The 15,062-nt window shown below is 46.5% G+C and overlaps 1 protein-coding gene and 1 non-coding gene across 5 annotated transcripts in view; both read right to left on the bottom strand.

Annotated features, from left to right (window-relative positions):
* EP400 (E1A binding protein p400) overlaps nucleotides 1-15,062 on the bottom strand; it is a 346,882-nt gene that overhangs the window by 143,764 nt on the left and 188,056 nt on the right. For all 4 annotated transcript variants that reach the window (XM_073557025.1, XM_073557023.1, XM_073557026.1 and 1 more), the window contains 4 exons: nucleotides 12,458-12,747; nucleotides 11,853-12,055; nucleotides 2,985-3,154; nucleotides 2,511-2,707 (listed from right to left, as the gene is read on the bottom strand). In XM_073557025.1, coding sequence (XP_073413126.1) covers nucleotides 2,511-2,707; nucleotides 2,985-3,154; nucleotides 11,853-12,055; nucleotides 12,458-12,747 — 860 coding nt within the window. The remainder of the gene's footprint in view (nucleotides 1-2,510; nucleotides 2,708-2,984; nucleotides 3,155-11,852; nucleotides 12,056-12,457; nucleotides 12,748-15,062) is intronic.
* LOC141060741 (small nucleolar RNA SNORA49) lies at nucleotides 2,782-2,910 on the bottom strand. The gene has a single exon (XR_012222757.1). It is a non-coding gene; the product is annotated as a small nucleolar RNA SNORA49 (small nucleolar RNA).

A 15,062-nucleotide genomic window follows, 5' to 3' on the forward strand; every position in this document is an offset into this window, starting at 1 on the left:
AGCGAGCCGCTTCCCTCTCTGGAAGCGTCTGGTTGGGTTTTCCCGTTTCTTGGTGAGAACCTTGTGAAATTCCTTAAGGAGAGCAAAGACTGTATGCGCTCCTCTAGTCCATCTAAAGGACACCGCTTGTTCTGCGGGCTCCGTAGGGGTTTCCCTGACATTAAGGGTCTGCTTGACCACCATAATGAGACTCCCGACCAGGTATCTCATGTTAGAGATCTGGTCAGGGTCCAGGACCAGATCAGCTTTGGAAATCACATCCAATTCAGGCTCCGCTGGCATGTCCAGGAAGGATGACTGGGAAGAAGCGACCCAGCTAGAGGGTCCGGGGAAGACGAGGAGGAGGATCTGGAGGGATCCTCCTTCCTACTCCTCTTACGGCCATTGCTGGTATCCATAGAAGGAAATAAGGATGGGTCATGACTTACTAACTAATTCCAGAGGTTAGGGGACAGAAAAAAAAAAGTTTTCTGAGGAGATTGTCAGTCTGTAGAGCAGAGTTCACCCAGAGGAGACCTAAAGTCCTGATATCGGATTCCAGTAAAACAGAGATGAGGGCCCAGAAGGCTAGCTGGAGAGGTTCCTATAATCCCGAAGTCTGAAGTCGGAAAATGGTGACCGCGGATAGGAAGAGGTGGGCTTCAGGAGAGAAAAAGAGCGTGCAATCTCCTGCACTGAAAGAGGAAAGGGGCGTGTACACGCCAGGCAGGAGAAAATCAAAAGCGATAAAAAGGAAGTGGGGGCGGAGCAGAACGTTGCAGCTAGGCCACACCGAATCCAGGGTTTAAACTAAGAGTCAGAGGCCGGAGAGGAGGAGGGAATGGCGTAGATGTATAAAAAGGTGCAGGGAGGGCCTTATACCAAGAGACAGACACAGCATACATACACATTTCTGGGCGCCCGCTATATTTGGAGGGTGTAATAAAGATCTCCTGGCTATGTTTGAGTTCTCTTTGTTTCTGGGTAGAATGCTTCCTGCACAGGGAAAACAGAGGACCTGTGGGAAGGTGGTCATCTCTCCATCCCTGAAGAGGTCTTTGAAGCACCATCAGACTTCTAAACCTCAGTGGATTGCGGGATATCTGTACCTCCTGACGCCATCTGTCTCTGGCAGGCGAGGGGGCAGGAGAGAGGCCAGAACCATCCTTCTGATCACCTGAACACATCTCTCGAATTGGGGGTTAGGGTCCTGCTGGATAGACAGCTGAGAATACGGGGTGTCAGTCCATGCAATACTCGCTATCTCTATGTGGGTTAACAGAGTGACTGCTCACACTGTTTACCTCCAAAGGGCTTGAGAAAAAAAACTTTCTGGAAAAGAAAGGGGAAATCATTACTGAAAACACCGAAAAACCGATGTAATTATGAGTCTACTGAAAGACCCATCCATGTCTGCCTCCTACTGACACTAAACTGATTAACTTAATGCCAGTTGGTGGTCTGTATACTGCTCGGGAGGAGCTAATTTTTGTGCATAGTGTCAGTCTGCTAGGTGCAGCAGCATACATCCATGGTTTCCTCTGTCCACCAATGAAGCGATAGAGAAAAAAAAAAAAAAAAACTCTACAGCAAAAGTGAGGATAATTTATTGACTCACCCTCAGTTTTTTATTTCTTTCTAGGTACAAACTCTAGCAAAATACAACAGATAAGACCCATATATTTTTTTTTTGATCAAATAGATTTGTATTAATCAGAATTCAAAATACAGAATATACAGTAAATCTTGCACAAACAATAGATTTACAAATTGAACATCCCTGTTCACCCCCTCCCACCCCCATGTAGACAGCATATATAACTCTTTTCTCCATAAGATTTCTCTTACACCGTAATTTACCATTCGTCATCCTTTTTACCCATATTGTCAATCAAATCTTACAAAACAGAAATGTTCCTATATCCGGGTATTAATTGTCTATCCACAACACCAGCATTGTAAAATATAGCACATTCCCATCAGTTAACTGTACCGTATTGTAGCCAGGGATTCCACAACCTCTCATAGGTTTTAGAATTGCCTCTTTTAGCATATATCCTTTCCTCCAACTGGATGATACAAGACACATGTTTCACAAACGTTCTCCCAGAAGGTGGTTCTATCCTGATCGAGTTCCTCGCAATCAGCTTCCTTGCTACATATAGTAATCTGGCTATAGCAAGCTTTGCAATATTAACTATGTCAATTTCCTCCACATATCCCAGTATGCAGACCAGTGGGTTTTTGGGTATAACATTTCCGTAAGCCCCTTCTATTCTGTTAATGACATTAAACCAGAACGCAGATAGCCTAGGACAAGTCCACATCATATGAAGGATTCTGGCATCTGACCCCCCACATCTTGGACAGTCAGAGTTGTCCCTCAGCCCCATTTAAGACCCATATATTTACAAAACTTGTCAGTAGGAACCTTATGCTTACATAAACTAGTATACTAAAATTTACTGGGTGGACATTTTAAAAGTAAACAGCTTCTAAATATTGAATTTTTTTTGTAGCACATACAGTACCTATAAACATGGATATCCTTCGCTCTGCCTATGAGATCACACCATGCCTGGGTTTTCCCATCCATCACAGGATTTAGATCACTGTCATAAAATATGATTGTATCCGCTTCTACATGGTACACTCCCAAAGAGCGGATGTGTGTAGACAACACCATGCAGAAAATCCGAGGGTCTCTATTAAAACTTTTCATTAAATCCTAAAAGACAATAAACAAGCAGCTAATAAATTAGACTGCAACTAAAAACGGCAGAATGTACCCAACTTGAATCATATGTATGTTCACAATCGTAAAGCCAGAGCAAATAAGTTTCCAAAGGCACGATCAGAACAATTTATTTATCCTCAAGTAATGCCAAGGAATGTATAGAAAACAATAACCCTGGAGTAAGGATGAGGAAAACAAGCAACCTTATAAAGTGGCCATAGTGGTGAAAATAAATTTTTTTTTACATAGGATGAATAAAAGCACCTACCTGAGATTGCTCGTAATTGGCATTTTCATCAATTCTCAAGAAAGTGAAAGAATTAAAGTCCAAGAAAGTCTCAAGTATGTCAAGCATGAGTAACATTTGGGAGAAAATCAGAACTCGCCGTCCCTCAGATTTTAGTTTATGAAGAAGGATAGATAAAGCCTCCAGTTTTCCTGTGTATAAACATTATCAAAAAACTTAAAGTTAGAGACTTTGCAATCTATATTCATTTGGTTTATCACACTGAAATATAGGGAAACTGTTCTATTCAGTACAAGCAATCCACTGTGAATGTGCTGCCTGATTTATTTTTCAGATCTACAATTATCACAGCCAGAGAGAGAAGTGAGCTGATGTGACAACTTCACAGAAGTCTGTATGGACTGGACTGAATTGTAGCAAGTTCTCAGCCATCATGAGTCTGTACAGGTTTCCAGACTCTGTATGCTCTCGTACATACATCTTAAATATAGTATGTCAATATACAATGATTAAAGCATTAGATCAAAGCTCTTTACATTAATTTATATACAAAAACTAGATAGCATTGCATTACACTACATCAGCAAAAAACACCAACAAATCATTTATTTCTTAGCTGCGAGTCAAAGATTATGTGTATGCTGACATCCAGCTCATTGGAAAACAACTTTCCAGGGTCTGAACAAAAGCACTTATTTTACCCTCAATTAATGCCAGGGAATGTATGGACAACAATAACCCTGGAGTAAGGATGAGGATTGTTTGTACATGACTTCAAATTTCAGAAAAAATCATTTTGATACATATTGCCTTTAAAATGTTTAAAAATAGGGAGCAATATATTGGAAGTCAAATTAAGATTATATTGATAGTATTGCCAAAATCCCCATACACACTAGATTAACATCAGTGGAACCCATAGATATCGGAGGGCTTGACTGACAGTCTAACTGTTCCCTGAATGATGAGGTCATGAGAGACAAGGTTCGCCAGTCAGAAATCTAATACGCCAAACCCCTTTGTTCTCGACAAGATAAGTTGCCACCAGGAATCTGACAGTGAAGCACTTAAGGACACAGGAGTACTTGGCAGAGAAGAACGTTGTGTATGGAGTCGTTGGGAGAGAAATTCCAGCTGAGCCATTGGTTAGCTGACAGCTATCTATTGGGTATGGGGGGACTTTAGTGACAATTATATGTAAATTAGTATATGAAGGGAACACACAACAGAAACAGGTGTCTGACCAATTCAACAATTAAGTGATTCAGAGAAGTACACATACAAAAAACATCTGTACTCCCTTCCAGCACTGATTGTACCAATTCTTCTTTGATCATATAAATAAGCAGTGTGTGAAGGAAACCTAACACCCTACACAACGCTCTGATCTCGCTAACAATACAGCCTTAATTTATAATGGAAGGCACGGGGATGATGAATTTTCATACAATAGCTACCACTGCCCAAAAATATATTTATAAAAGCCTCTGATAGCAATGTGAGAAGAGACTACCTAGTACAAGCTGAAGTGGTTATTTTAGTGAAAATATGTATTTGTAGGCGATGTATGGCCGGAAGTTAACTAGCATCTGTCCTTAGGCTACAGGTCTCACAAAAGGTGATAACATGTTATCCTGAGAAAAGGCAGTTTTCCTGCTCTCAGTCTCCAGGGTGCTTTCCTGGGAACACACAGAATTGGAAACATTTCACACCCCTAATGCCTTGAAGGCAGACGCCAAGTGGGACCTATTTGCAGCCTGACAATTTCTATTTACTATGGGAAAGAAAAGCTAAGACAAGAACATTTTAATGTATTCATTGGTAAAGTAGCTATGGTCCAGTCACAAACCAGGAATTAGAATATTAACAGGAGAGGCTGGTCTAGAAATCTGATCTCCAGGCTAAACCTATAAATTAGGCCCTACACAAACAAAGTTGTTCACAGTTTGAGGGGCAGCCAAGCTGATATGATCCATTTTATATTCCTCCCCCCTTCAGGAAGCAGAATATCAGACTGCAAAGTTTACATATTTCTGTAAGTTTCTCCCTTTTAGCTTTATAACTGTTTTGTATATTTGTATGTCACTTTTTATTTCCACATTTTTATATCCTTTTCTTGTAAGCACTTTACCTTTTCTATTAAAGCTTAAAACTTTAATAAGTTTGAACCTTGTATGCTCTGTAAGAATCCATAGTGTATGATCCTGGTGATTGGCAGACAGTAGTAGTAGCACTTCTGGGACTCATCGCCTGTGTGTTCGGTGAGTGGTGGCAGCATGTATGAAGCAGGGTGCGTGGTCTGTGTCGGAGTGTGTGATTTATGCTCCCACTGCAGATAGGACAGAGGTTGAATGCTGGACTGAGTAAGAGAAGAGGGATTTTTGGTACTTACCGTAAAATCTCTTTCTTGGAGCCTTCATTGGGGGACACAGGTTACCATGGGTGTATGCTGCCGTCGCTAGGAGGCCGACACCATGCAAATAAGAAAAAGTTATCTTCTCCACAGCAGTATACACCTACCGACAGGCCCAAATTACCTCAGTTGGTGCAAAAGCAGTATTAGGAGCCACTATAAGAACTCAACCTATGTACCAACCAAAACAACGGCACATTGGCCAACACGGTACAACATTAAGGGAGGGTGCTATGTCCCCCAATGAAGGCTCCAAGAGATTTTACGGTAAGTACCAAAAATCCCTCTTTCTTTCTCGCTTCATTGGGGGACACAGGTTACCATGGGACATCCAAAAGCAGTCCCAAGGGTGGGAAATAAATGCTGGGAGAAGGGTACTTAGGTCGGCCAGTGGGAGACCGCCGCCTGCAGTATCTTCCCACCCAAGCCTGCGTCAGCAGAGGCGTGATTATCTACCTTGTAAAATCTCACGAAAGTATGGAGGGAAGACCAGGTGGCAGCCTTGCAAACTTGCAAGGCCGAAGCCTGGTGACGAACGGCCCAGGAAGCTCCCACAGCCCGGGTAGAGTGAGCCCTCAACCCCGGAGGAGGCCGTTTGTCCTGGACGCGGTATGCCTCCAGAACCGCCGAACGAATCCAACGAGTAATGGTGGATTTGGAGGCTGGAAACCCTTTCCGACGACCTTCATAGACGACAAACAGGGATTCGGACTGATGGAAGGAAGCAGTCCTAGCAAGGTAGACTCGAATAGCCCTGACCAAGTCCAACTTGTGGAGGGATCTCTCCAAGGGATGAGTTGGAGAGGGACACAGAGGGGAGGACGATGTCCTCATTGATGTGAAAGGCAGAGACTACCTTTGGGAGAAAGGCAGGAATCGGTCTGAGGTCTACCTTATCCTGGTGCAAAACTAGGAAAGGAGAACGGCAGGACAATGCTGCCAACTCTGAGACCTTCATAATAGAGGTGATGGCGACCAGGAAGGCGACCTTCCACGAGAGGAGGGAAAAAGAAATATCCTGAATCGGCTCAAAGGCCGCACGCTGGAGGGCGCTCAAAACAAGCTTTAGATTCCATGGGTCGACCGGAGACTGGTAAGGCGGCACTATATGAGCGACACCCTGAAGAAAAGTCTTCACATGGGGAAGACAAGCCAGATCCCATTGGAAGAGGATAGTCAGAGCGGACACCTGACCCTTTAAGGTACTGAGGGAAAGGCCGGAGTCGAGACCCGACTGCAGAAAACCAAGAACGGAGAGAAGAAAAAAGTTCATGGGAAACAAACTGTTGACCTCGCACCACCGAAAGAAGGAGGCTTTCCAACATCTGTGATAGATGCGTGATGACGCTGGCTTCCTTGCCTTAATCATAGTCTGGATGACCTTGTGAGAAAAACCTGCTTCCCTTAGGACCGCGGCCTCAACGGCCATGCCATTAAATTCAGAGACCGAGAATTCGGGTGGAAGAGGGACCCTTGCGATAGAAGGTCTCGGTGGTCTGGAAGCCTCCAGGGAACGTCAGAGAGCATGTTCACTAGCTCCGCATACCAGGCCCTCAGTGGCCAGTCTGGAGCTATTAACAGGACGGGGACCCCTTCTGCCTTTATCTTTTACACGATTCTTGGAATTAGGGGAAGATGTGGGAACAGATAAGGCATGCGAAACTGGGACCATGGGATCACAAGTGCGTCGCAACCAACGGCCATCGGATCCCGAGATCTGGCTATTTACCGGTGAACCTTGTGGTTTGTTCGAGATGCCATGAGGTCGACATCCGGAACGCTCCATCTTAGACAAACTTGGTGGAAGACGTCGGGGTTGAGAGACCACTCTCCCGACACGAGCACCTGATGGCTCAGGAAATCAGCTTCCCAGTTGTCCACCCCTGGAATGTGGACGGCCGATATGGCGGGAACATGGTTTTCCGCCCAACGCAGAATCTTTGCCAGCATGATCTGCTTGCTGCGAGTTCCGCCTTGGTGATTTATGTACGCCACGGCCGTGCCGTTGTCCAACTGGATGCGGACCGGCTTCCCCTTGAGGATGGACTGCCAGCGGATTAAGGCAAGAAGGAAGAGATTGATTGGGAGGAGAGCCTCCTGAGCATCCCAGCGGCCTTGCGCTGTGAGGTTGAAGAAAACCGCTCCCCAACCCAGGAGACTGGCATCGGTGGTGATGACCTGTCACCGAATGGGAAGGAAGGATCTCCCGCATAGGACCGAGGTGGGAAGCGTCCACCAGGTTAGGGATTGCCTCACCTTGAGAGGCAGAAGCACTGGACGGTCCAGGGAGATCGTTGTCTTGTCCCAAGCAGACAGGATGGCCAGCTGGAGAGGGCGGGAGTGAAACTGGGCATATGGCAGTGCTTCCATGGAGGCAATCATCTTATCCAGGATTGTCATGCAGAGTCAAAGGGGAAGAGGGACCGGGCGCTTTCGGCTTTGATCCCCTGTCGGAGGGACGAAAATTTCTTCTTTGGAAGGAAAACTCGAGCTTGGCTGGTATCGAATTCCATGCCAAGGAATACGAGACGCTGAGTTGGGATCAGGGTAGATTTCTCCTTGTTGATTATCCAGCCGAGACGACGCAGCATGTCCAGAGTGATCTGGAGGCTGTGATTGCAGTCTCGGCGACATGGACCCTTGACCAGTAGATCGTCGAGATAAGGGATTATAAGAGTCCCCTTTGAACGAAGGCTGGCCATGACCGCCGCCATGATCTTCGTGAAGACCCTGGGGGCGGACGCCAGATCGAATGGAAAAGCCGTGAACTGGTAATGGCACTCCTGTATGGCAAACCTGAGGAACCTCTGATGCTGCACACAAACAGGAACGTGCAAATAAGGGTCCTGAATGTCCACAGAGCAAAGATATTCTCCCGGCTCTATAGAGGCAATCACCGAGCGCAAGGACGCCATTCGAAAGTGGCGAACCCGAAGGTGATGATTCAACTGTTTGAGGTCCAAGATCGGGTGAAGGGAACAGTCCTTTTTTGGGACTACGAATAGGTTTGAGTAAAACCCGGAAAACCGTTCGTGCCAAGGAGCGGGTACGATTACTTCTGAGTTTTGGAGGGAAGAGACAGCCTGGGAAAGCCCTGGGGCATGAGATGGCTGTTTTGGTGGACGAGAGAAGAAGAAACGTCCTTTGGGGGCGAAGAAAATTCTATCTTGTAGCCTGATGTGACAATCTCCCTGACCCAGGCGTCGTCGACCGCCGCCAACCAAGTTTCCTTGAAAAGAAGAAGCCTACCTCCCACCCTGGAAAGATTCCCAGGTGGGGGGTGACCCGTCATTTAGAGGAAAATCTGTGGCCGCGAGAACCGAAGGGCTTAGAGGGGCGACTCCTAGACCTCCAGCGAGGGGCAGGTAAGAAGGAAGGTTTCCTTCTTTCTCCCTGTGCGGAAGAACGGTCCTGCTGGGAGGATCCGCCTGAGGAAGAGAAAGGGCCGAAAAGGCTGGGGGCCCTTTCTGTTGAAGGGGCGTCTTGGCCTGGATTGGGGCAGAGAAGTACTTTTGCCTCCGGTGGCATCCGAAATGATCTGGTCTAGCTTGGCCCCAAAGAGCCTGGCGCCCTGGAAAGGTAGGCCAGTGAGAGATTTTTTGGAAGCCAGATCTGTGTTCCACGCCTTCAACCAAAGGATGCAGCGGCTAGCAATAATGTTGCTGTTTGCTCTTGCTGAGCAAGCGGCAGCATCCAGGGAGGCATTCATCAAGTTTGGTCTGCCAAATCTGCTAGCTCTTCTGTGGGACCAAGTATCTTGGCCCAGGCAGATATTGCTTTTGCCACCCATGAGGAGGCAAAGTTTGGGCACAAAGAAGCGCCTGACGCTTCAAAGGCTGATTTGGCTAGAGCCTCAATCTGTCTGTCCGTAGCATCCTTGAGAGACGCCGCATCGGGAGTAGACAGAACTGTGTGAAATGCTAAGCGTGAAACCGGCGGGTCCACCTTAGGAGATTCAGACCATTTGCTGACAAGGTCTGAACTAAAGGGGTAAAGGATGTCCAGTAGTTTTCTTCCCGGGGAGCGTTTCCCGGGGTATTCCCAGTGACTAGAGGTAGTGACCTCAAACTCGTTGTGATTGGGAAAAAGTTTGGAAGGACGTTTTACCCGTTTGAATGAAACAGATTGGTCTTGAGCAGTAGCATTTTCCGCTTTTATTTCGAGGGTTTGAACGATAGCCAAAATAAGGCTACCATGTCCTGCGTTTTAGAGGTGTGATCTGCATCGGAGTCAGACTATGACAGAGAAGTTCCGAGGAGGGAGAACGGGCAGAGAGGGGCAGCCTTGGTGCTGTCGAAACTGAGGAGGAGCTAGACAGAGTCCGCTTCCTAGTCCTTTCTCCTGATCTGTCCCTGTTTAAGTCACGGTCAGGTGCGTGCGAATCACCGTGAGAGGTGTTCAGAGGGCTTGTGGCGGCAGAGAGATGCGGCATACGTTCCAGGACCTGTACCAGGGACTGTGATATTTTGGTGAGGTCTGAAACCAACAAAGACATGGCAACAGTCAGACCTGATACCAACTGGGACATGGCAACAGCCCACTCTGGAAGTGGGTGAGTGCTCTCATCCCGGGCGTTAGGGATGTCCTGAGGGGCAGACATGGTGGAAGGACTGCAGGACGAGCAGAATGGGGATGGCTGGCCTGAAGCCCACTTTCTCTTACAGCGGGCACAAGCGTAGTGAACTACCGTAGGGATATAGCCAGAGGCCCCTGCAGGGTTGGGCATAGGTATAGCCTATGTGAAGACTGCAGCAGGACGCTATGGAGGCAATACTGCTGAGGGGAGCTAACAGATGGCCAGGGGTGAGGAAGGCAGAGCCTACCAGACATCCAGCGATGCAGCAGCCGTAGCGCAGGTAGCAGTGTCCCCCACCGGAACTCTGATCAGGAGGCAGGTATCTAAGCCCCCCGAGTGAGAGAAGACGCTGCAGGAGCTCAAGATGAAGGCTGTGCACCCTGAGCCATGAGGCACGCTGAACGGTGGGCGGGGTTATCGACTTAGGCCCATTAGGCCAAGCGCGCCGAAAAAGAAGGGGGAGTCCCGATAGGCTGGCACGCCTGTGGGGGCGTGATCAGTCTGCTATGAGCCTAATGCCAGTGTCGGGACTTACGAATAGGCAGGGGGGGCGTGCCCGGCGCCGGAAAATGAAAGAAAGGCGCCGATTGGCTGTCGCTGGTGAGGAGGCGTGCCCGAGGATGAGAGAATAGCCGCGCTGAACTGCGCAGCAGGAGAGAGGAGGCAGTTGATAGGGGGAATGCCGGAGGGGGCGTGGCCTAAATGGAGAACAGCCCGGAGGAAGGCAGTAAAATGCCGGACAGTGCGCGCTATAAGGAAAAAATGGCGCGGAATTTGAATCTGAGTCCTGAGTAGAGGGAGAAGCAGGAGCTGTGGGGGCATACCGGTGGGTGCTGCGAAGGCTTACCAGTGGGTGCTGAGGGGGGGGGGGGTTGAGACCTGTTTCTTGGATTCGGCTCCTCTTCATAGCTGAGGATGACATCTGGAGCCCCCGGGATGTAGAGGGTTCTGGGAGTAAGATCCTCACCCCTTAGGAATAAGGGGGAAGGCCACCACCGGTGACCACCATCTTCCTCTTAGCCCTCTTAGGAGGGGGTGAGGAGGGGGAATAGGCAAGGACTGTCCACTGAGAGTCGCCCTGAAACACCCCAATGGGGGACAGGGGACAAAGTCCTGCCAGCGGGTTCGAGAATGGGCGATGTGGGTGACACCACACTGCTCTCTCAGTCATTAAATGTGGGAAATCAGGGTGAGAGATCTGCACCCTGTTACCCGAGGAGCTGTATCTGAAAAACAAAAAGGTGAAATGATTAATAAACACATACAAAAACCTGTAAGGAAAAAACACTGCGGGTCTGGTGTTAGATCCAGGTCCGCCTCCTACAGACACTAAGCAAAAACTGAGGTAATTTGGGCCTATCTGTAGGTGTATACTGCTGGGGAGGAGCTAACTTTTTCTTATTTGCATAGTGTCAGCCTCCTAGCGACAGTAGCATGTACCCCAATGAAGCGAGAAAGATAGATAGATTAACCCTTGCAGGCGCAACCCCAAGTCACGTGCTGAGAAGCGGGTATGTGACAGTTATGTTCACATAACTTTATGCTGATAATACGCACGTTAAAGCAACTAATCATTAAAGGGATTGTCTAAGTAAAGATAACTCCTGCACTGTAGATGGATCCCCTCCCCCCTAAGGACCTCTCCAACGGAGTCAGAATACAGAGCAACTAGTTATGAGTGTTTGCAACTATGGCAGTCTCTAGCCATCCTAGCCATTTCTGGCCTGGCTAGCTGCAGCTTGTGGTTGTGTCCATAATGCATCCTCAGAAAATAAGCTATTACTTAAACCAAGAAATTATGCTAAATATTTTTACCCTTTCATGCTTTTTAAATCAAAGCTACAGAAGGTCCAGCGTCTTCATGCTGTACTGGCTGGTGGTACAATGCACACTAATTTACCTGAATCACACTGAATGAGCCGCAAGTCAGAAGATTGCACACAATGAGGTGATGTTTGCGCCCTTAAATCCAGTATGTATGGGGCTGCATACGCCCTTAGTCTAAGATTGAGCATCTCCATGTTATGAGTATACAGAGGAGGCGGATGTGGAACTGTAAGAAATGGTGGATGAACAATGACGGCGGGAACCACGCACACTGTCCTGAAAGAAGAAATAAAAATATAAAAATCACTGGGGGATGCTCAAATCCAGTGTTTTTGGTCAGAAAGGAGAAACTTCAAATATTGGAAATTGCAATAGCACGTTCAACTGCTTATCGCGTCCGCGCCACCCCACAATCTCCGGTTGTAACGTGAATAACACAAGCCAGTGTACCATGCTTGGTAAATGAAGGAATATAACGCACTAGATTTATTGACCGTACACTTAATCCAGTCAGGTCCTAATTTCTGTGATTTACATATTTTAGGTATTTAACAGTCAGCTTCTTACTCCTGGCTAATGAAGACATACATACAAAGAGATACAACAGTAATAAAAATGTCCACCATAGTAGTTTCATAGACCAAAATTTGGTATAACCAAAATGCCAAATTTATTTACCTTTTGATTACAGGCTCCAGGGCAACTTTCTTTTCTTCTGGACTCAAAATCAAGTGTCGTAGTAAATCACTTGAATTCTCAGGGGATTTGGAGGAAACTGCACAGTTTACAGACCCAGTCCAGTTCCACTGTGTATCCAGAATAAGACACTGCAGGTCAGCAGACTTCAGGGTAAATAATGACAACAAGTCTGAACCATACACAGGAGCTCTTCCACAACGGCGCTCATTACAGCCAAAAACACGATCCAGGCGTTCCCTTAACAAGCGCTGCCTGTCTTCAGTAGATTCCTTTGTTATAAAGGAAAGGAAAATTTATTAGATATCTCATGTTGCAACAGCTTGGTACTTGTCCGAGTAATGGCTACATTACAAAAATAAATGTGTTTTAAAAGGCTATTGCCTCGATTCATCAAAGCAATTAAACAAAAAATCCGTAGTAAATTGCTTTCAACAGCTGCAACATTTTTGTGCAATGCACAATTTTGCAAAAACATTGAGACTTTCGGCTTCTTCATACCAGTTTTTCTCCAGCCCTGCCGAAATGGGCAGAGCTGGGGGGGGGGGGGGAATAGGAGCATAACACCACAGCTTCTCTAAATCATGATGATCTGTGGCACACCGAAGATTTGTGGCAAGGAACATGGCGGCACATGCCACTTGTCAGATGCACCCGATTCATAAAAAGGCATGTTCCCCTTAATGAATTAGGTGCCTCCTACTCCAACACGCCCCTTCCTCAAGACCGGAGTGATGGGGGTCATGATTTTTTGTATTTTAACCCCTTTATGACCGGAGCTTTTTTCGTTTTTCGCTCCCCTCCTTCCCAGAGACATAACTTTTTATTTTTCCGTCAATATGGCCATGTGAGGGCTTATTTTTTGCGAGACGAGTTGTACTTTAGAACGACATCATTGGTTTTAGCATGTCGTGTACTTGAAAACAGGAAAAAAATTCCAAGTGCGATGAAATTGCAAAAAAAAGTGAAATCGCACACTTGTTTTTTGCTTGGCTTTTTTGCTAGGTTCAATAAATGCAAAAACTGACCGACCATTATGATTCTCCAGGTCATTACAAGTTCATAGACACCAAACACGTCTATGTTCTCTTTTATCTAAGTGGTGAAAAAAATTCCACAGTTTGCTAAAAAAAAAAATGTCCAATTTTCCGAGACCCTTAGTGTCTCCATTTTTCGTGATCTGGGGTCGGGTGAGGGCTTATTTTTTTGCAGGCCGAGGTGACATTTTTAATGATACCGCTTTTGTGCAGATACGTTCTTTTGACTGCCATTATTGCATTTTAATGCAATGTCGCGGCGACCAAAAAAAGTAATTCTGGCGTTATGAATTTTTTCTCTCGCTACGCCGTTTTAGCGATTCTGAACGCGGCGATACCTAATACGTGTAATTTTTTTTTCAATTGTTTTATTTTGATTGGGACGAAAGGGGGGTGATTTGAACTTTTAGGTTTTTTTTTGTTTGTTTTTTTTTACTTTTGGCAGGTTGTGCATGCTTTAGAAGCATGCACAACCCGATCGGCTCTGCTACATATGGGCGATGAGCAGATCGCCCATATGTAGCAGATTCATTGCAGTGCTTTGAGCGCCGGCCACCAGGTGGCGCTCAAAGCGATCTGCCTGCAACAACCATAGAGGTCTCAGAGACCTCTGGTTGTCCAGGCAACGCGTCGCCGACCCCGATGGGGTCGGGGATGAGCTCACTTCCGGCCCGACGTCTGGAAGCTCTAGTTATATGCTCGCTGTCAGCGCTTGAGAGTGGGATTTAACTAGTTAATAGGCGCAGGTGAATGGCGATTCGACTCGCGCCTATTGCGGGCACAGGTCAGCTGTTCATAACAGCTGACATGTTGCAGCTTTGAGGTGGGCTCACCGCCAGAGCCCACCTCAAAGCAGGGGAGTCTGACCACTGACGTACTATCCCGTCAGCGGTCAGAAAGGGGTTAAAGTTACATAAACTTTCAGTTATAGGTTATACTTTTTTGTATGCACCACCATTCCCACCTGAACACCGATCTCATGACCTACATTAAAAGTCTTGTAGGCAAATATGTAATTGTTCATCCGGGTTAGGAGACCCACAGTTGAGGTGGGAAAGGTGGTCCATACACAGCCACAGAAAGAAAAAACATGTGAATCTTGCGTTAGGGTCTCTCTCGCGTCTTGCATTTTTTCTGTGCATATTCGTCACAAAACTTCAAGGATTTCCTAGTACTAGCAAAGTCAATGAGATTCCTGATGTCTCATGCAAACATTGCTTATTTTTCCCATGTCCATTCTTTCAATGTTTTTGCTGCAGATTCACCCTTACTAAAGAGTGGGTAACACACATTACAAATGCATGTATTTTATGCTGCGGTTTTCCTGCCAACACCTCAGTTTTGCACATAGCCTTAGGCTATGTTCACACGCTACGTTTTTGCGGCTTTTTTTTGCTGATTTAAAGCAAATTTTAAGTTCCCTTTTACAGTACCAACAAAGCCTATGAGATTTCAGAAATCTCATGCATATACATTGGTTTTATTTTGCTGACTGATTTGGAAAACTGCTGCGTTTTTGAAAACTGCAACATGTCACTTCTTTCAGCGTG

This window comes from Dendrobates tinctorius, unplaced genomic scaffold (assembly GCF_039654945.1).
Source record: "Dendrobates tinctorius isolate UK_male_01 unplaced genomic scaffold, ASM3965494v1 ptg000243l, whole genome shotgun sequence".
NCBI classification, from domain to species: Eukaryota; Metazoa; Chordata; class Amphibia; order Anura; family Dendrobatidae; genus Dendrobates; species Dendrobates tinctorius.